The following is a 22,256-nucleotide window of genomic DNA, read 5'->3' as shown; positions in this document are numbered from 1 at the left end:
TGGGGTTAAAGTCATCTTTAAAATAAAAAACCGTAAGTAACTAAATAATCAATAATAAAAAAATAAAATAACTAGTGTTATATATGTATGTAGTTTGTTGTTCTTTACATTTAATTAAAAAATTATAGTTTATATTTATTGATTTACTATTTTCAGGGATTGGAAATGAATTTAATGATAAATGTCAATGATAATCTTTATTGGTGTTTAGAATCAAAATATTAATTTACACAAAAATATATTCTTATATGTACTTATACATGGATAACAATCAAAATATTTACTAATTATATTATATGAAATTAATTTCGTACTTATTTTTGTTTGTTCGTCCTGCTTTCCTGCCTCAACGCCGTTTTTAACTGTGATGAAGTTGGGCACAAGGATTGTTTCAAACACAGAAACCGGATTCGATGTACATTTTTCCAAATATTATATTATTTACATTCAAGCATAAAACATAATTATCTTTAAAACCACAAAATGCGTGTCTACCGTAGAACAAATGTATAATTATTTCTAATAATTTGGCACACGATTTGTATTTAACACGATGTTTTAACATCGGTGTTTGTATTTTAATAAAGTATATTAAAGAAACATTTACATAGCCGCCTTTTTCTCTTATAAATATTACTACAATTTTGTTTACAATTAGTTTTGCATGAATTAGGAACTCGTAATTTCGTTAAGCCTAATTTTCAATATGTTTTAGCCTCTAACAATATATTATCAATTCATCGTCAAATATCTTTCGAAACGTTGACTAACTTTGGTAACAATATATAGGCAATCGCGCACGATTAGTAACTAGGGTATTGCTATTTAAATATGTACTCTACCTATTCCATTACGTCATACGTTTTAGAATATATATGCTAATTTTCTACTGCGGACACAAATAAAAATATCACAAATGCCATTCCTTTATGGTATTTATGTATGTATGTTACATATTAATTGCACTTTTTCCATATAATTTGATATTTGGTAACTATCTACGAGCTATCGATGCTGATTAGCTTCACACAATCTTAATCTTAATAAATTTCATGACTTTTCCTCTTTATTTTTGTGTTGGACTCAGAGCCTTCTCATATTATTAAAGCTTAGAGATGGTGTACAACATGATACCTATATTAAAACTAATTTTTTATTCTTTTAAGCATGGTCCCAATTTTATTCGACCCTATATGTAATAATTTCAATACTTTTTTTACAAGCTCAGTGTATAAGAAAACTAACATACATCATTTTATATTTCTCTTAAATATTTACATTGACTTTTACGGCGGGTATTTTGTTATAAATGTTTTAAAGATTAATGAAGGATTTTTTGAAAAAAAACGTGGTTAAGGTATTTATAAAAACTATGTACGTATATACTAAATATCTTACTATATATATATCAACAATAATTGTGCATCACTACTTTTATTTTTCTTTTACTCCATCGTTAACACTTAAATCTTTACTAAAGTGCTTCTGCGCATTTGGCAGTGTGAAGCATTGGTAATTGGACGGATATATTTATATTTTTTGTATATCTACAAACCTTTTCTTTCTTTCATAAATAAAGTATATGTATATATCTTCTAACACTTATACTTTTTTATTAATTTCTTCCAAAGGAACCATAGACTCAGCCGCTTTATCATCAATGCTGTAAGGATCAATATTTTCTCTTTTTCCTAAACAACTTGTAAAACAAGTATCACCCTTTCCAAAGTTTTCACCATCCGCTATAGACTGCGGCATTGGTTGATTCATAGTCTCGGGTAAGAAACAGCATAAAAATCCGGAAACAAGAGCTACCAATCCGAATATTACGGCGGGTATTTTAGGGTCAAACGAATCTAGTAAAGTAATTAAAGGTGTCATTGCGCCAGACAGTCTGGCGCACATGGAACCTAAGCCTATTGCAGAGTTACGTACTACCGTAGGGAACAATTCCGCAGAGTAATTGTAAACTATAGCAAATGATCCAGCAATAAACAATTTGCCCGCGATAACAATTACAGTTGATAAGATAGTGCCAGTGGGAATAAAAGCGGCAGTAATACATGCACCACCTCCTATTATCATCATTGAGGTCATAAGCAGTCTACGGCCCCAAATATCAAGGAAATAGATGACCGCAGCGTAACTTGGAAATTCTACTAAACCAAACACAGCAGTAATAAGATAGGGATTACCTTCTAGTTTACCAGTGCTTAATGTTAGTCCATAATAAACTAAAGAGTTAGCGAAATAACATAGACAGATATTAAGAGTTTTCATGCGTAGATTTGGAGTCTTAAAAAGATCTAAAGTGCTAGCTGATGGTTCATCACTTACTTTAGATGACTCAATTTTTCCTTTTGACACAAGAAGAGCTCTATCTAATACTTCATCAGATTTGTTAAACTTTAAAGCTTTTTGAACAATATCAACAGCTTCCTTAGGTCTACCTTGCGCCCATAACCATCGCGGTGATTCATCCATTATCCAAATGTGCGGTATAAGAAGAAGACCGTGCAAACCATAAACTACTTGAAGAATTTGTCTGTTATCTATAAGTGCCCCCCAACCAGCTACTAACATAATTCCAAAGGCAAAAGCACATTGAAAAGAAACCCCACAAGCTGTTCTCTTACTCGATCCGACAAGTTCCATGGTTAATACAAACGCTGGTATGTATGCACCAGCAGAACCAAAAATTGCGTAGAAAAATGTAACAACTAAAAATGACCAATATTCAGGGACGAACGCTACAATTACTCCTAGAATTAATTGGAGAGCACCCGACCAACAAAATACCGTTTTTCTGCCAATTTTGTCAGCTAAGCCTCCGAGAAATACAGCTCCAGTAAATACTCCTAACATGTACACTGTTTGAGCTAAAGCGCCACGCCATCTACGATTACAAACAAGATTCCATTCAATCGCACGAGATGACGTTCTATATCTTGTATCAAATACCCATTTCTCACATGTGGCAGTGTCGTTATATTCAGTAAACATGAGACAATTGTCCAGGCTACCAGAAGGTGTTTTAGGTATTGCTGCTAATATTTCGGAGGAATTCCAAGCAGCGGCCATTTGATTGGTGTCCACTCCCTCTATCCAGCACCTGGAAATGGAATACGTCATTTAATCATTATTCTTTCTTGTTATTTGCTTTTTTATACTTTATTAATCTTTAAATTTGATATGTAGGTATATTGTAAATATGTATGTAAGCAGCATTTTTTTAACTAAATAAACTTATGAGCTATATACATACTTTATTTTTTTTATTTAATAAGAGGTTTGTAAATGAAATACTTAGTGCTTACTCGATTGTTGTTTCACTATAAAATGTCTTACCTGGACAAATATGTAATATTTTGAATGTAGTACTCTCAATGCTTTCTCTAATTTTGTTTTAATAGAACTTAACAAACAAAACCTCATTACGCATTCAATTAGGATTATATTAAAAAAAACATATTTTTTTTTTGGCTAATATCCTTTATTATAAAAAATACAAAACATAATAAGCACTGTCGTTTTTAAAAACTACAATAATATCATTATAATATAAAATTTAAATTTTTTACTTTATTATTAATATTTTTAATAAAAAAAAAGTATATTTTTTATTACAGTTAACATGAAATTTATTTCGAGGCTTACTGTACTAAAAACTGGAGTTATATTGAGCTACTGGGATTTACGAACATTTAATAAAAGCGATGAAGGTAAAATTAATTATATAGTTTTGCTATAGCATTGGCAACATATTACGTATTTATAAAAGAGACACATAAGATATAAAGTTTTGCTATAACATTGGCATCATATTATTACGTATATATGTGTTTAAAAATACACACAGATAAGAATAAAATTTATATAGACTAGCAACTACGACATAGAAAACCTTGTAACGTAACAGACGTTTCAAAAAACTATATTATGGCAGTTTATAAGTATTTTGGCTTAATATGCTGAAAATTATATGTTATTTAACAGCACTGTTAGTTGATTATATTAATTGCTATTAGCTAGGTGATAATTATAACAAATTTTAACTAATTAATAATTTTAAATAGTAATTTATTACCGGAGATTCAATTTAATTCAGAAGTGTGCCTTATTATCATCAAGACTATATTATTAGGGTATACTATACTCAATAAAGGATAATATGAGTAACTTTTTCTTAAAATACATATAATTAGCACCAAGTAACACCAGATACGCTTCATGATATCGGTATAGATCCAATCAAAGAAAGAGTAAAGAATATTATTGGTCGAGACCTTGAATAATTTATGACATTTATTATGGATTCATGAAAAACTAGCGTTTGAATACCTATGGCGATGATTTTATCAGAACTTTGTAAGTAAGTAGAGAACTGTTTATAATATAGCAAATCGCAGAAAATGTAGGTAAATCTAAGGTTTGTTTAACTTTACTCCTTCTACTATTAAGTGTAGATATATATATATTATAATTATAAAATAATAAAATATAATTTATAAAAACATTAAATTAAATAATAAATTACAAATAGTATTTTGACCAGGGATATTTTGTCATAAAAAATTTAAATGAAAGCCGTGTCCAATTTTTTACATATACGAATAATTGTGATGATATTATTAAATTTTACGTGATGTACTGTATGTAAGGTGACGATTGAATTTAAAATATATAAATTATAATACTAAATTTAAAAATAATAAATGTTGTCTACGCTGTCTTTTCTTTTGAAATCAATTAAGTGCATAGTGGAAATAAAAATTCCTTTTTTGCTCTCCGCAACTTTACTATAGAAATTTAAAGTTCAGTAAATAACTTTGCTTGCGTTATATCTTATGGTTTCTGAGTCAAGTTATTTTGATTATTCCCCTCTAAACGTAGAAGTCTACTTTTGAATTCAAAAATGATTCTATCGATTGTCTATTTTTTCTGTTTTATTCCTATAATATATCATATTGGCTATGTGAAACAGACGTTTGTCTACTATAAATTCACTATCTTCTCAAATAAACTTTTTGTTGATACACTGCACGATAAGGGGAGTTAAGTGCGCCCGAGCAAAGCAGTGGGTGCTTTATTTAATTTCGAAAGCAAGCATTAGAACAAAACAAATGACATCTAAAGTAAACAAATTAGGTAAGGAAAACATTCTAACATCTAACAGCGTACATAACATTATACACAGCTTAATATAATAAAATTTAAATCTTTGCATTCTTACATTGCTAAATTAAACGTATCCTCCAGTCCGAAACGAAATGACTAGACAACTTCAAACACAATGAGAAAAAATAACGTACTTTGTTGAAATTCATTAACAATCTAATTTAACTATAATTATAATATCTTATTTCTATACGTACCATGTAAAGGATTCCTTGGTAAACTTATACTACATGGCCTAAATTAAAGTAAATTTAAAAAATCGGCCATTTAGGCTGTCATACAATGAGGCAAGAAATAGTCCTAATTAGTTTGTCTGTATCCAGAAGAAACGCTCGATAAATAAAACAAATATAAAAAAGTAGTAAGACTACTCAGTTACTCTTAATATTCTACTATACAATTTTGATTTATTTTCGAAATGAATGGAAAATAGTAATTATTAAATTTTTTGTTGGTTCTTCTCGGAAATTTTACATTCCCAACCGGTACAAGTTTGATTTTAACTAACTCTAGTAAAATAACTTTAATTATATTATGAATTTGATTTTACATATATTTATGTACGTAGGTAATAAATATATCTGTCAATAGATTTTTATTTATTACATTTAACATATCATGATTTTTTATCCGTTACATCTAACGGGATCATAGTTTCAGGAATATCTTCAGAAGCATTACTCATACGTCTTCCACTACAATTAGTAAAGCATGTATCGCCTACACCAAATTTCTCACCATCCTCAATCGATTGGGGTAGCGTACGACCTATTGTCTCTGGTAGGAAAAATGTAGAAAATCCAGACAACAAAGCCAAAAATCCAAAGATAATGGTAGGTATTTTTGGATTGAGAGTATCGAGCAAACTTATCAATGGTGTTAAAGCACCAGAAACACTAGCGCACATGCTGCCAAGGCCAACGCCAGAGCTGCGAACCACAGTAGGAAATAATTCTGCCGAATACTTATAAATGATAGAATATGATCCAGATATGAATAGTTTACCAACCATCACAATGCCTGTAGCTGAAGTAGACCCGTGAGGTAGTGCAGCTACAACTAAACAAGATATGCCGCCCAACAACATCATTGTGCTAATAAGAGCTCTATGACCTACACGGTCTAAATAATACATAATTATAATATAGCTAGGCATCTCTACGATACCCAAAAGAAATGTTATAAAATAAGGATTGCCATTTAGTTTGCCCGTATTGAGTGAGAGGCCATAATATACGACAGAATTAGCAAACCAGCATCCACATATAATAAGAGTTTTCTTTAACATATTTGGAGTTTTAAAAAGATTGAAAGTTCCAGGTGAACTGTCATCAGAATATTTTGCGCAGGATACCTTACATTGTGATACCAATGCAGGTGAATCAATTTCTTCAGTAGATCCATTCATTTTTAATGCCTTTTCTATTATAGCCACAGATTCACGAGCCCGACCTTGCGACCAAAGCCATCTCGGAGATTCATCCATTAGGAACCAATGAGGTAGTAATATAACAGCGTGTAATGCGTATAAAATTTGTAAATAAAACCTATTATCTATAAGGTATCCCCACCCAGCTAAAAGCATGATTCCAACGGCAAACATTATTTGAAAAGCTACACCGCAAATTGTACGCCGACTCGGTCCTACTAGTTCCATTGTTAGAACAAATCCTGCTATATAAGATCCAGATCCAAAGATCCCGTATAAGAACCTTATCGTAATAAATGTATAGTAATCATTCGCAAACGCAACCGACATTCCTAAAAGTAATTGCATGATGCCAGCCCAAACAAAAACGGTTTTTCTTCCAAATGCATCGCAAAGCTTTCCGAGAATTATTGAGCCTAAAACAACGCCAAACATGTAGGCGGTTTGGGCTGCGGCCCCCATCCACCGTCGACTGCAAACGAAATCCCATTCAATGCCACGTGATGATGTATAATATTGAGTATCGTAAGCCCAAGAATCACAGTCTTCTAATGATTTATTTGGGCCATACATCTTACAAGAATCCAATTTTCCATGATCGTTTAAAGGTATTGCATCAAGAACTAATGAAGAATTCCAAGGCTCCGTATAATTAGAACTATCTACTCCCTTTATGGCACACCTGGAAAATAAAAGCGAATTGCATTATTTAATAAAATTCGTACGTGTAACTTAAGCACAGTGCAAATGAAAAAATTACTACATAAGCCCTATTTTATATTAAAAATGCTTTAATTTTTCTTATCTTATAAATGTTCAGGTTTAATGTGTATATGAATAACAAAAATAGCTTGTGTTAAACTGTTTTCAATCGGTTTAATAACACAAATGTTATTATGAACAAATGACAACAAAATATATTTATTATAATTATAAAAAAGAGTTGATAAAATAGTTCATCACTGTTAAATAAATTTCAAAATTTTGTTAGCACTAACATGCAATATATAATAAAGGAAAGAAAGAAAGTAAGAAATAGCCCTCTGATTTAAATGAACATGCAGTTCACCACCGAACTGTTAAAATTAATAGTTCTATGATATGAGTGAATCAGAAATTTAATAGAAGTTTCGAAATGAATATATTTATTGAAAGACCTACAAAACCTGAGGGTTTATGAGATTAAGGGTTAAGCGTAAAACTTATAACTTATATAATAAAACAAAGCAGATATTTGAAGCCTTATCCAGAATATTTATAGTTTAGAAAAATTGTACTCACTTTTGATTTACCATCAGCACCGAAAAGTCACTCGCTTAAAAAGAACCAAAACCTGAGACCCGAAAAAGCATACTGTACATTTGTAATAATAAAATTCAATATAATAAATAATATGATTAATTAAGCAAATCATCAAGGTTAAATTTTATAAATAATATATAACTAATACAATATTAAATATTTTTTCCGTATGTTGCTCTATACTAAAAGCGTAAATAAAAAAGGGATTTTTTTTTTCATTTAACATGTTTAATGAAATAATAAGGCATTTAATGACTATTTAAATTTTAAATTCAACTAACAAAATGAGGTATACCTCAATCTTAAATTGTTATTTTACTAGATAGAAAAACTAAAATTCTCAAAGAACATTATTCCTGAACATAACTATACCAACGGAAATTTTAAAACTATATCAACGTCGTTTAAACCGAGATAGTTATAAATTATCATGTTAAAATTGTTATGGTCTTTCGGAAGAACTGCAAAAGTCGCAAACACAGTAACTTACGATCATTTCATTGAAAACGCTACAGAAGTGCTATTTTAGAAATATAATTCGTTTAAGTTATATAGCTACAGTCCACGTACCTCATAGCGATTGTGGCTGTTGATATACATATTAAAACAGTTACCCTTTAGTTTTGTCGAAATAACTAGCTGCATATAATGAATGTGTTAAGATAATTTATTCTTCATAACGTAGTACTAATACTTGATTAATAATCCCTATAATACTGTGACATACTACACAACTTTAGCATTCCTAAGAACTAACCAAGTTTTTTTTAATGTCCTCAATGAAATAATTGTTGTGAAATGATTCATATGCTTAAAAATAAATCCTCCGAGTATAATATAAAACTTATTTTTTTTTATAATATTTACAAAAACATTATAAATACCTGAGTCCATATGTTTTGAACATGCACATGCATTCCTCATTCAAAAAAAGGTAGATTTTGAAGAAAAAAAGGAAGCATAAACACACCCATATATCCGAAAACCGTTTCGTAGAATAAAGCATAAAAATATTTCCATACATATTTATATAGTATTATAAAATAATATATAATTATTATAAAATATTCATACGATAATAAACCAATAAAAATACTGTGGATTATAGGGAATAAACGATATTTTTAACTAAAAAAGTCGTTTTAAATAAAAGGAACTTGTTGCTTATTTCAACTTTGCCTTTATTTTCCTTTTGCATCAGCATCACATTGGCTTTTTAAATATGTGGGTGATTGGCGTAGATCCAGAATTTTGCAATTCATTTGAAAATATGTTGTTCCTTTCAGAGACGATCATATTAACCTAATTAACAAAATACTAATTTTAACTATATTTAAACGAAAAACAAACAGTGTTATAAGGTATTATTATTTAAACAACATGTATTTGTTATTTCTCTTGATTTGAAATCAATTCATTATAATATTGATAGTATATTTAAATTAAAAAAATAACACAATTTTATTAAATTATTTAATGGTTCATTGACCTGGCCAAATATTTGTATGATCCATTGATAAGTCGGACTGCCGCAGTGGAATTAATTTGGATGAAAAAGAATTCTCTGCATTTAGGTGTTATTTGACCTACTTAAAAGGTATTTCGGTTTAGAGAGATTATATTAGAGAGATTTATTCTGTTTTTATCATATGTTGCTAATGTATTTCTAATCTTTATTATACTTCTCTATATTACAGAATTTTGTATATTAAAACTCAAACATATGCATTAATGTTATTTATCATACATGTGTACATATATTATGGCATCATGAATATGTATGTGTAACCTAAGACAGAATTAAAAAAAAAAACTTAATTTAACACCGCGTGCTGTATCATGCGGAAAATATTATGTGTTTAATGAAACATAGAACTCTAGCTAATATAGAACATATTATTCCTAGCATATCGGTTAGTTTTCGTGAGCAAATATCGGATGAATTTTACTTTTTAGATTTAATTAATCTCTGCTTTAGACATCTATTATTCCGACGTTGAAATAGTCGGTTATAATAAATTGATTAGAAGACGAGCGTTGTGTTATTTTTAAATTTGATTCATTTATGAACATTTCTCTTTTATGTTTATTACTAACTCATTTTAGTGTTCTATTTTATTTAAAAAATATCTAAAGCATATTAAAAAAGCATCTTAATCTACGCCTTTAACCCATTTTTTAAAAAGTAACCTATTTCAAGAAATATATAAAATTTTATCAAGTAAACCTACTTAATTTCCAATGTAATAAATAATATTATTATTAAATCTATAAATACCTATGTTCTGGTACAGCTGCAACAGTTATCAAAGAAAGCATATGTAACCCAGCTGTCATCGCTGCCAGGATATGGAGAAAGAATTGAAAGCCTTGATATCGCCCGAAATCTCCTGGAATAAAAAAAAACACATATTAGTTTATAAAGTATTCGTCGTTATTTTAATAATAGATGCTAAAACCTTCTATATATTATATGTAACTAATAATAAAAGTTAATACATCGTATATGATTCAATCAATTCAATTCAAATGCAAATATAGTATTATATTTATTCTAAGATTTTTTAATAAATACTATCGCTTGCAGAATGTTTAAAAATACCGGTTATACCTTTTTAAGGCTTGTCGCGTTTATCTAATCCTATAAACTATTATAATACATAATTATTTTCTCGGTGTCCAATAAATGTTGAATAATGGGGTTTTGCACAACACTTAAAATCAAATGCAAAATCCTTTCTTAGTGATCTTCTTCAAATCTGTGTATTGACAGTAGTATTACAACAGCTGTAATTACAAATTAGTTAAGTAACTCGACAATAATGTGACGTTTTTGTCAAACATTTTTACGTTTAGTATATTGAGAGAGATGGATACGCCAGACAAAAAAAAAACAAAGAGTCAGGGAAATGTTGTGTGACAATATAATAATATAGCCGTCACTTTCTTCCTCATAAGTAATGTGGAAGAAAGTGACCACGGCAATCAAAGAAAAGCTGACGGGAAATCGTATGGGCATGTCATAGCAAGAGATAAATGGCATGGGACTAGAAGATGAATATGAACATTGATAGATGGAAAAGGAGAGGAAGACCAGAAAAAAGATGAATGAACGGTGTGAAGACTTTATGGACAGAATGGGGTGAGTATAGAGGTGATGGCTGAAAGAATGATGATCCATATTGACGAATATAATACAAATGTGAAACGTGTCGATTACGTTTTTCTGCGGAAAACAACAAAACTAAAATTTATTTATTTAGCTGTTAGCAGGTGAATGTTTCAATTATTATTAATGTAATAATTCATGCAGATTTCAATTTGAAGTCGTTCGAATCGTTTTAATTATTTTAATCCATACTATAATTGAACAAATTTTCGTTCAACTCCATATAATAAATTTTTCATTGATTGAATAAAATGAAAACACGAATTATATTTTACTATCTTATGCGCTGCAAACGCATCGAGGTCGAAATATGCTTGCCAACTGTAACACAGAATAACGAGGTTGTCTAACGTGACTGTCCAATTATGTTTTTCTTTTCACTTTGAGTAATAGTAATTAAAGCAATTTTTAACATGATTGTTATATTTTATACCAGTTTTAATAGTAAGTACATATTTAACTCAAAACTAAAATTCCCTTTGCTTTAGACACTTTATCCTTACAATGTATTATCAGTTACTTTTCTAGTTCCACTTTCACTCTTATCTACCGATGATCTATCTACCATCGTGAAATTTTACATACAATTTATCAGGAGTATCAAGAAAAATAAATATATCTAACACCTACCAATCAGACGCGAGCAAAGGTGCGGACTGAATCTACTTGTAAATAAAAAATTATGTTGTTTGAATAAGCCAAAGTAAAAACGAAAACAGTAGTCAACCTTACAAAGATAGGAATTTTAGGTAATTTTTTGAATAGAGGACACAATTTTTATTATATTTTTTAAACAACCTTAATGTTATCAAATTGATACTAACTCGTTTTAATAATGAACTAAACACCTAATTATTACGATAGCTAATTAGAATGACAGTACATTTTTTATTGTAGAATCAGTATCGCTTTACAGAATCGGTCGCCAATGTATTATTGGTTATCATGTTTTGAATTCAATTGAAAATAACTAGGCCAAGGATTTCAACAGTCTTTAATCTTATGTTTTAATAATATTTCGCTAATTTGCCGCATTATTATAATGTAACATAAGCCCTTCACTTTTAAACCGAACTATTTCACACAAACAAACATCGAAGACATTTTACGATAGCTACTACATATATATATATATATATATATATATATATATATATATATATATATATAGTGACTATAATATATATATATATATATAGTGACTATAATATATATATACATATATATTATAGTCACAAAATATATCTTTTGTTACAATTAAATAAGAGATAGTTTAATAAGTTTTGTTTATAAAAATTTCGTCTAATTTAAGTCAATTTTGTGGTAAGATGACACAATCCTTGTTTATCTTTTATTATACTGACTTGAATTGTTAGTTATTATATTACTTAACTGTATTTATTTATCTTTAGTAAATAACTTTTATCATACATAATATTAACTATTTAAAGATGTTGTATTATAAATAAATAGCTGAGATATAATAAATTAATATTTAAGCTATTTATATATCATAAAAGCAATAATATCATATTCACTTGGCAACTTGGCAGGGTATTGGCGTAATATACAATATATTGGACGTTTTCTGAATATGTTTAGTTTCGTATTTTCACTACCAATATTTGTCTACGCGTAATGCGTATTACTTCACAGCGTCAACTCTACAATAAAAATCCTACGTATACTTACTATATAAAATTTGTAGAAACCCTAATATTAATAATAACAAATATCTACAGATTTAACGCTGACCTTAATTTAATTTAAAAACTTGTAAGGATTCTTAGTCATTTCTATTACGACACTTTCCTAAAATTACAGACACGAATATACCTACGGACGTACATTGTCATTCAAGCCTCAATATTTTTTATTTTATAAGTAGCAGATCTACTGTTAGTTATCAAATAAAAAATCTTTTTACAACGTTATTGTGACGTCAACCATAACTCTCTAAGTTAGTTTACGTACAATAAATGAATATTTATTTAATTAATTTAACAAATTTTAATAGGTCTTTGTATCTAGAAGAGCACATCTATACCCTATCTTCCCCTATCTACTACATAATTTTATTGTTGACATGAAAAACTCGCTTTATAAGAATATAGAGTTCTTGAGAATGTCAAAAGAAACGCTGACTCTACATCTTACATGCCAACATTCTTGTCAGATTAACTGTTCATGTTTAATTTTAACAAACTGGTATAAATCACGTTATGAAGTAAAAATATTGAGTAGATACGTATCTAAAACTATCTCTTATTTATAACAAATATTAAACGAATTATTTGATTTTTTATAAGATATATTTAATTGAAATTTATCTCAGACAGCAAATGTTTTATTTAACTCGAAGTAATTACTAAACGTATCAGGTAAGTAAGGAAAGAAATAGTTTTATAGAATAATATATTTTAAAAATCGAAAAGATTCGCTAATAATTATTAAATATTATAGCTTGAAATAAAATAAAATTGAAGGGCTTTTTTTATCATTTTTTTCATTGCTGTTATAAAAAAATATCAAGAAATGTAGGCATTTATAGATAGCGATGTTAATGGATGATCATGTAAGCCGTAAATAAGCCTTTTCCACAAAACAAGAACTAATGATAGACGGATGTACGGCTACTTGACTACAATCAACCACTTAATATTTACACGTATTTGCGAATGCTGCAATTTTGTGACAAGAAGATTAGCTAACATCATCTCAATGTCCTTCATAATGTTTAGGTACATTCTTAATACTGTCTATGAGTTAAATACAATTACAATTTGTATTTTCTAATAAAATATTTGTAGCTTATCTTGATGTTTAATCGTTATTACATTTTCAATTTTTAATTACTTGTGTTGATAGACTAACATATTATAACAGTGTTATAATATATAAATGTTATTATAAAATATATATTCAAATAGTTCAAACTGCACTTCATACTGTAATCGAGAACGTGTAACCAGCTGTATAAGCTATTCTTAGGTATTACAAAACAAATATTAAAAGGACAGAGTGCGAATGAGAACGGCTCACATTAAACTTATTATTTTATTTGTATTTCGAATGTTAAATATTTTTAAGAATTACGTGACGAAAAACACAAGTTACAATGCTTTATGATTATTATTATAATTTACCTCTATTATATTTATATAAGTCAGGTAAGTAAGCAAATAGGATTCAAGTGTAAATCTACAAAAACATATAATTTATATGTACCTACCTATACATGCTAGCGATCTAAATTACAATATGCAATGTAATAATAAAGTTGCTTCGACCGATAACGCGATAAGTGAACTATAATACATTATCAACAACTGATAATTATGTTCTTTATTACAAACGCAATCCGGCCTAATTATTAAAATTTATTTTTTCTTTCATAATGAAATAAAATTATCAAATATAAACTTTATAAGCGTTAATAAAACTATTGGTACTGTATTTATTTATGAAATCGTTTTGTAATATATGTATATTATTGATTTTTTTTCTAATATAGTGAAAGAAATAATTAATAAAACTCTACATTGTTATATATCCTGGTTGCAAAATCGCCTTCTCTTTCATGAGAATAATAGCCCAAAAAACACTGCTAGGTATGGGGCCTTTTCTCTTCAGGAGAGGCTTGGAACTTTTTACAATACTGTTCCAACGAGGATTAATTATAATATAATAAATTAATTAGAACACATAATAATAATCGAAACACGCAGGTTTTTTTTCTCGAGATAAACACAAATTAAGCACATGAAAACGGAGTGTTGGTTGCTTGATTATAACCTTTGATAAGATATACTTGTTCTATAAATCCCTTTAAATTATAATTTAGGTGCTTTAGAATCACTCTGTTTCTTGAATACGCGATTTAGAAAAAATCTTGATATTAATAATTAATTAAAATGTAAGCCGTATCAGTATGTATCATTGAACCGTCACAAGGTTATCACTTCGCTTAGGTTTATCTGTTGTATTTGACAAGTTACATAATTTGAAGTCAAAGTCATGGGAATCAAATCTAAATGCTCAACCTTACCTAAATATATAACGTTTTATATTCATTTATATATGAGATACACCTTTTGGCGCCCTTATGGGGTTAGACCGACTCGTATCCCGTGACGACAAACGACAAGACGCTCTATTTTCTTGTTACCTCCTCCGTCTCCGCGTTTATACTCTAGTGTGTTGCGCGTATATTATATATTCGTTATTTATTGTTTATTTGATGACTTTACCATAAAATTCGATGTTTCACATCTTCAGCGCCTCCCGTGACGGCCTCTTTTTTATATTATATATATTTTTATATGATTACAGTAGAAAATCAATATATAAAATATGTCCCAGTTACGCTTATTTATTGACGAGCATCGACATGTCTCAGGGATATGATTCCCATTATCATAAAACTCCATGGACGAATCGAAATCGGTCGGAGATGTGTCAAGCATTCCTTGATAAAAAACATTAGATAAAGCGGAACAATAATAATAATATTATGAAAACTTACGATTCATTTCGACGCATTAAAATATTGTGCATAATGCGTAATTAAAATACATTTTATTAAATCAACTGGTTTTACATGTAAGTATATAATGAGAAGGAATTAGAATAACCTTACTGCGCATTATTACAGTATTACCTATACTGAACTTAATTTAAAAATAAACGTTTTCCTCGCGAAATTTTTCTTTACCGCCGAGCACAAGATGAATTACAAATTTTAAAAAAATCAAGAATAACTGCGGTTTTTGTTTGGATCTCTCTGGTCTATTTATTGGGATCTCGTCTTACTTACCAGTAGTATTCATTCATAGAAGAACTGTTTTTTTTCTTTTTTTTAAGTATATAAGCTAACGCTTGACTGTTATCACACCTGATGGAAAGTGATAATACAGTCTAAGATGGAGCGCGCTTGCCTAGAAGATGCCTATTCACTCTAGACTTGAAGGTACCCATATTGTAGGTGGTGGGAAAAACAGAGGTCGGGAGGGTATTCCAGATCTTAGCGGTGCGTATCAGAAACAAAACTGGTTTATTTAGTTCTACTTTTAGTTTTAAACTACTTATCTTATTCTGTTTTTGTTTTACATGACAGTCAACATTTTTCCGATTGCATCAAGCTAGTGTCAGTTCACACATTTTAAAAACTTCATAAACTAATTTACATCATTTCTTCCATGGGTAGGTACCACCCATTCATAACATAACAAAACTTAGTAATTGTTGTGTTCCGGTTTTATCATTCAAACCGGAACTATTACTACCATTACTATTGCTATGTACAAGGAACATAATATCTTAGTTCCCTTGGTTGATGGTGACGATGTAAGGTGAGTATTTCTCACAGTATCTATGAGCGACCACTTACTACAGATGGACCCGTTATCATTTTTTTTAAAGAAAAAAATACGTCATTCTACATAAAAAAAGCAACACCGAAGTGATTTCACATTTTTTTTTTGTATTTTATTCACATATAATGTACAATTTATCATAATTGTAGGAACATACATACATTATTAGTCTAGTATCGTTATCATTAGAATATAATATAAAACATTTAATGATTGAAACAGTATGCATAAAACGTGTTATATTATATGAATCAACAATTTTTCGTTTTTCTAATAAAAAATAATTATAAAAATTTCAAATAAAATAATTGGGTCAATTTTAATTATGTTATCGTCATGCATAATGTTTATTAGCATTTTAAATAGGTTTCTAGTTTATCTACTGTTTTTATTTTTTGTTGTATGAATATTTTTCTTGATGAATGAAAATTGTTAAGACTGCGAACATATATGTACGAGTACGAGACCCACATCATGGTGGATTCCAATTATATAGTACAAGAAAAATAGAGGTCCAAGAAGTTGTCCTGGGTCCTGAATTATCTGAAATTTGTTTGTTTTTTGTAGTGTTTTTTTATTATCTTAAGACAAGTGATATTTTGTTATCCATGTTCTTTTATGATTCCATATTAATATTTAAATCTTCACCTATTGCAATTTTCGTATGATATTGCTTTACCACCAAAAATAAAACCCAGTCGTATCGTATAAATCTTCATTCACAGTTCAATGTTTAGATTGATTTTATTATGAACATTTTTTTTTCATTTTTGTTATCAATGTTTCCATTACATGATATGCCCTTTCTATTTAAAATTCAACAGGTTCAAGAGATCAGACCACATTAGTAGTCAAATAGAAAACTTTGTGCACTGTCCGTGTTCGATTTTCAATAACCGTATCAACTTTGATGTCTTAAGCTTAAGAAGACATAAAACTATTAAAATCTATTTATATTATATTAAATCCGATAATTGTTTGACGACTAAGCAACGCAACGGTCATGGTTATGCGCACACGCTAAAGGTTAGGTTTCAGGCATCATTAACAAAAATTATAGGCCAAAGGCATTTGTCACGGTATCTACTATTCGGTTATAAATAATTAATTTACAAATTTATATGATCAATTAGATTTGAGCTACGTGATCGAAAAATATAGTATGAATGTATATATTGTCAAGGAACTTTGAATACTGTATCCTAGCCAGATCGATCCACTACGATACTGAAACTAAATATAAATGATAAATTGTATTGTCATTTTTATATTCGTGTATACACGTATAACTTTATTATCAATTTTTCAGAAAACAAACAGTTCTATCCACCCGTTGTTAAAATTTTATAAGTGGTCGGACATTTACGAGTACCTTGTTACGTGAAAAAAAACATCAAAGTGATTAGCTATGTAACCTCCTTATTTAATACTAATTCAAGATAATACAAATCATCATTTTTTATTTATAGGAATGTTTTTTTTTTGATTTGGTATTGTTAAACCTACGTCATAACTATCGAGCAGGACAATATAGTCACGGTCAATTAATTATAAAAAGTGTTAAAATGAAATAAATTGCTTTAGCCTTAACATGGAAACGTTAATTATTTCTTTAAAGATGTCTTAAGAAAATTTATATAAATAGCTTAAGCAAACACTTTATCATGAGTAGAGGCCACTGGCCAAGTAATAAGATTGGGTTAATGATTAGTATTGCCACACGTCCCGTATTTCCCGGGACGTCCATACTTCGTAATTTTAAATGTCCTGACGGAACATGACGGAAAGTAGCACGCCTTGAATGTAACATTTTTGCTTTACTAAATCAAATAAAATTTTAATTTATTACCATTTTCAATTACGATTACAATTCGAACAACGAGTTACATTATTCGGTCATCATTCAAATGTAAAATGTAATAGAAACAAGAGAGGTAAAAAAAAATATATTTTTACACCACATCAGATTTCCGTCCCAACAAAGTCGATTTATACGTCCTAAGGCAAGTTCGCTTCTATAATAAAATTCTTCAAATATTTAAGCTGTGTCAAATAATAAATTTATGAACTATACATTTTTAATAAAACTACGCCTTATTAAAAAAAATAAAAAAAACACTTATTAATAAGGCGTAGTATTCGATAAAATATTCTATTATAGATTGTATGAATAGCAATCTTGATTTCCATGTAGGATTTAATATTAATTCACTATGGAATTTAACTGTTGGAAAAGAGTAATTAGTGAGTTTTTTCTCGATAGAATCTTGTAAAATGACTCGTAAGAGTACTTGAATAAATTATGCTTAGATTTTCAATAAGAAACAATAATATTACCAAATTCGTACATTCGCATGTACAAATATGTTTTTTTTTTATATAAATCGGTTAAAAACCTGACATTTCGGTTTTTTTTAAATATTATTTTAATAAAAAATGTAGGTAAAAAAATGGCAACCCTAGTATTGACGTAAAACTACTCAAACTTCATTTGAACGATGTATTTTTAGAATTAACTTTATTTTATGTTTCGTGTAATTGATGCATATCTACAACGACTAAACAAGTTGTTTGATTACATTAAAGTAGAATAAAAAATTAAACAACGAATCATTTACAAAAATTAATATGCGTATTCATACTGTTATATATTATAAGAGCAACATTCGATGGCCCAGTGGATAAAATACGTGAACATTAACCGAACATTGCCGGTCCAAAAAGTACTTGTACCTACTATGTTTTTATTTGCTTTATTAATTTTTGCAAAACCATCTCACGCATGGCCGTAAAGGAAGACATCCTGAGGAAGCCCACATGTGTTCAGCGAAATTCTGCCACATCTATACCCATCGAAGTGCATTGGAGCAGCGTAATGGAATGAGCTCCATGTGATCCACTCCACTTTGACCGGCTGTTGCTATTTACTTACTATCATAATGTTATAAATATTATAAGCCCTTGAGAAAACCAAGAAGTTGATATTTGATACATATATGAGAAGAAACAATGTGACACAGGTAAGCGCGTATTTAACTATAATATACATATACAACCTTCTTCTTCTTCTTCGGGTGCCACTCCGACTAGCGAAGGTTGGCAGTCAGCTTTAAAATAACAACATATACAACCTGCTATATTTTAAATGTAAGTCTTTATTTCTATCAATATTTATGGTTTATCTTAATCAATATATAATATATACTCTGTGCTATTCTTACAATTGTATTTAGCGTGAATTTTAAGTTACAATTAGGTAGTTTCGAAAAAAATTATATACGTGACTCAATTTAGAAAGTGATAATTTATTTAATACCTACTTTAAATCATTGTTACCTTTTTTTCTAAATGAAAAGAAATTGACAAATAAAAATATGAGCTGAACAGAACACAATGATCTGAACCGATGAAAGGTCGAAATGAAACGCAACTAAAATAGAGAAAGTAATATGAAGATAAATAAAAAAACAATTGAATATATATCATTTGGATATTGAGGATAACTTTTAAGTTTTCCAAAATAACGCTTAAAAATAAATTCGAAATCAAGAAATTAATAATAAACCTTTGTAAACAAAAGATTATTAATAAATGTGTTCCTTTTGTTTTGTATTTACAAACAGGTCATTGAACTATAAAACTATGCGACATAAGTAAAGTTCTGACACAAAAAGCATAGTCCGATTAAATAAATACGTAATAACATTTTAATTTAAAGGTTAATATTATGTTTATATTTTATACTGGTCACATACAATCTCTTGAGATATTATTGTGGAAGAGAATAAATTAAATTGTTTACGATACTTTACGACTTCCATATTTCATATATATATATTCGTAATTTATATTCATGTTCTGTACACGAGTGTTCAAGGTTACCAATTCTACGAAATTTCCATTACAAAATGAATATACTGAATAGTTTCCATAATTATTAATATATTATTTATGCAAATTGTTGAAGAATTTTTCAGAAAACCGTCAATTATGTCGTCGCTACTTATGATTTAAAACTTTGCAGAATATTAAAACAATTGATACTTTAAGAAGAGTTCATTTATATTTTAAATATGTTGTTTGTTTATAAATCGAATAAGAATAATTGTTACAAGTATTTCTTTAACACAAAAAAAAAATCTAAATAAACGAACTCATAGGCCCAGCTCGCTTATTAACAATATTGTTAACTAACGGTCCTCGATACTATCCAGGTGATTAAAATTATTGTTTTTATGAAAATAATGGTATATATGTAGTTTCTAATACGATTACGTTTTTAACATTAACGTTATTTTACCTAATTGTTAAAAACAATAACATATAAATAATTTAAGGTACTATAGGAAACAAATAAGTGAAGTAACCGTACAAACTAAAGTTCATTTAAAAATGAAAGCTCTTTGGCGCTTACTTGAATACTCGTCCCTATACGAAGCTTGCGACACGTGCAATTGGTATTCTGACTGCAAGACTTGCTTGACCAAGAAACAGGCCAGTTATTTCCAACACAAGTTAAATAGATTTTTTTAAATAAGTAGTAATAATTTATGTGACTTTTCCGTAACATATAAGAAATTTGCGGACCATATGTTTTAAGCAATCAGATCACTTACCCAGTTTGCCCATCATGTCTTCTAAAGCGTGTTCCTTGTCCATGATGTAATTATTCGATGTCCCCGGCTGTTTTAAAGTATTTTCCTGTAAAGATGCACAAACACCATTGATATGAATAGAGTGAGCGCGCGGCGTGGTGCGGACGCCAGGCGTGTGTGCCGGCGGACGAGCGAATGGACGGTTATCGTCGCCGTCGTGGCGCCGACATCGTGGCGGTCGGTTACCGCAACCGAGCGAAAAAACTTGCACTGACTTATCTCCATTAACTCATACCTTTCCATTGAACGAGCGCCGGCGCTGCGTTAACTTGCGCACTTAGTGCCACGCTCTACCTTGTAATTCAAACCGACATCATACCTTTGCCGTGCAAAAAGAGCTTCAGAAGCTCATGCATTTCCAATTTTCAAAATTTCCAAAAAATACAAACATAGCAAATTGTTTCTTTATGTAATGATCATGTTTTGTTTAATAACATAATTCATAACATTATGAAAAAAAATTCATTCCAGGCCGTTTACGAGTCATAATACTAAAAATAATGAACATAAAACATTTCGAATTTATAATGCTTCAAATATATTTTTAAAATTAACCTTGGTTAGAATTGTACATATACTTACAGGTTTTATTTAAATTATTGCCTTCTTTTTGCAATGATCTTCGTACCTGTTATGACGAAGTGTGACACGAAATGAATTCGGATACCTTCTTATAAGTCATGCCAGCAGGGTTCTACCCAACACGATATGAGTTGCTTATCATTTTTTATCATGACTCTTTTAATTAATCTGTATATTTTTATTTAGTTTTATCGAAACGTTTAACAAATAATCATGTTTCCTTCATTTAATCAATGTTGACGAATAAATATTATAATTAAAAGAGTTAAAATAAAGATATTAAAATCTTTAATACAAAAATCTCAGTTTATTAGTGACTAGCTGCCCGTCCAGACTTTGTACGTGTAAAATATAGATGTTATCCCGTGTTGTTTTTTTAATCAATGGGGTATAATTATTGGATAAACAATGCATTCGCTCGTACTGTGCTAAGCATCATGCAACACGCCCACGTTGTTTCACGCGTTTATTTAAATATCTCCTAATATGTCTTAAACTACCAGTTCGAATTGCAAAGTGTGCTAAAATTGATTGGTTTAAAATTAATGTCATTTATTTCATTAAGG

At 29.2% G+C, this 22,256-nt stretch overlaps 1 protein-coding gene across 3 annotated transcripts; it reads right to left on the bottom strand.

Moving 5' to 3' along the window:
- Positions 1-178: 178 nt before the first annotated feature.
- LOC126772194 (organic cation transporter protein) lies at positions 179-21,279 on the bottom strand. 3 transcript variants are annotated; one of them, XM_050492446.1, is made up of 3 exons: positions 21,070-21,266; positions 10,188-10,299; positions 179-3,112 (listed from the first exon to the last, which is right to left on the bottom strand). In XM_050492446.1, exons 1-3 carry the CDS (start codon positions 21,110-21,112, stop codon positions 1,603-1,605), a joined length of 1,665 nt encoding a protein of 554 aa, XP_050348403.1. In that variant the 5' UTR covers positions 21,113-21,266; the 3' UTR covers positions 179-1,602. The 3 variants fall into 3 exon arrangements, with proteins under 3 accessions (XP_050348403.1, XP_050348404.1, XP_050348405.1); XM_050492447.1 differs by lacking the exon at positions 179-3,112 and adding an exon at positions 4,296-7,289 and having other exon boundaries at positions 21,070-21,279; XM_050492448.1 differs by lacking the exons at positions 179-3,112; positions 10,188-10,299; positions 21,070-21,266 and adding exons at positions 4,296-7,289; positions 7,889-7,958.
- Between the last annotated feature and the right edge of the window lie 977 nt (positions 21,280-22,256).

The sequence above is a fragment of the Nymphalis io genome, chromosome 12 (assembly GCF_905147045.1).
Source record: "Nymphalis io chromosome 12, ilAglIoxx1.1, whole genome shotgun sequence".
NCBI classification, from domain to species: domain Eukaryota; kingdom Metazoa; phylum Arthropoda; class Insecta; order Lepidoptera; family Nymphalidae; genus Nymphalis; species Nymphalis io.
This window is presented reverse-complemented; position numbering and strand designations above follow the sequence as displayed.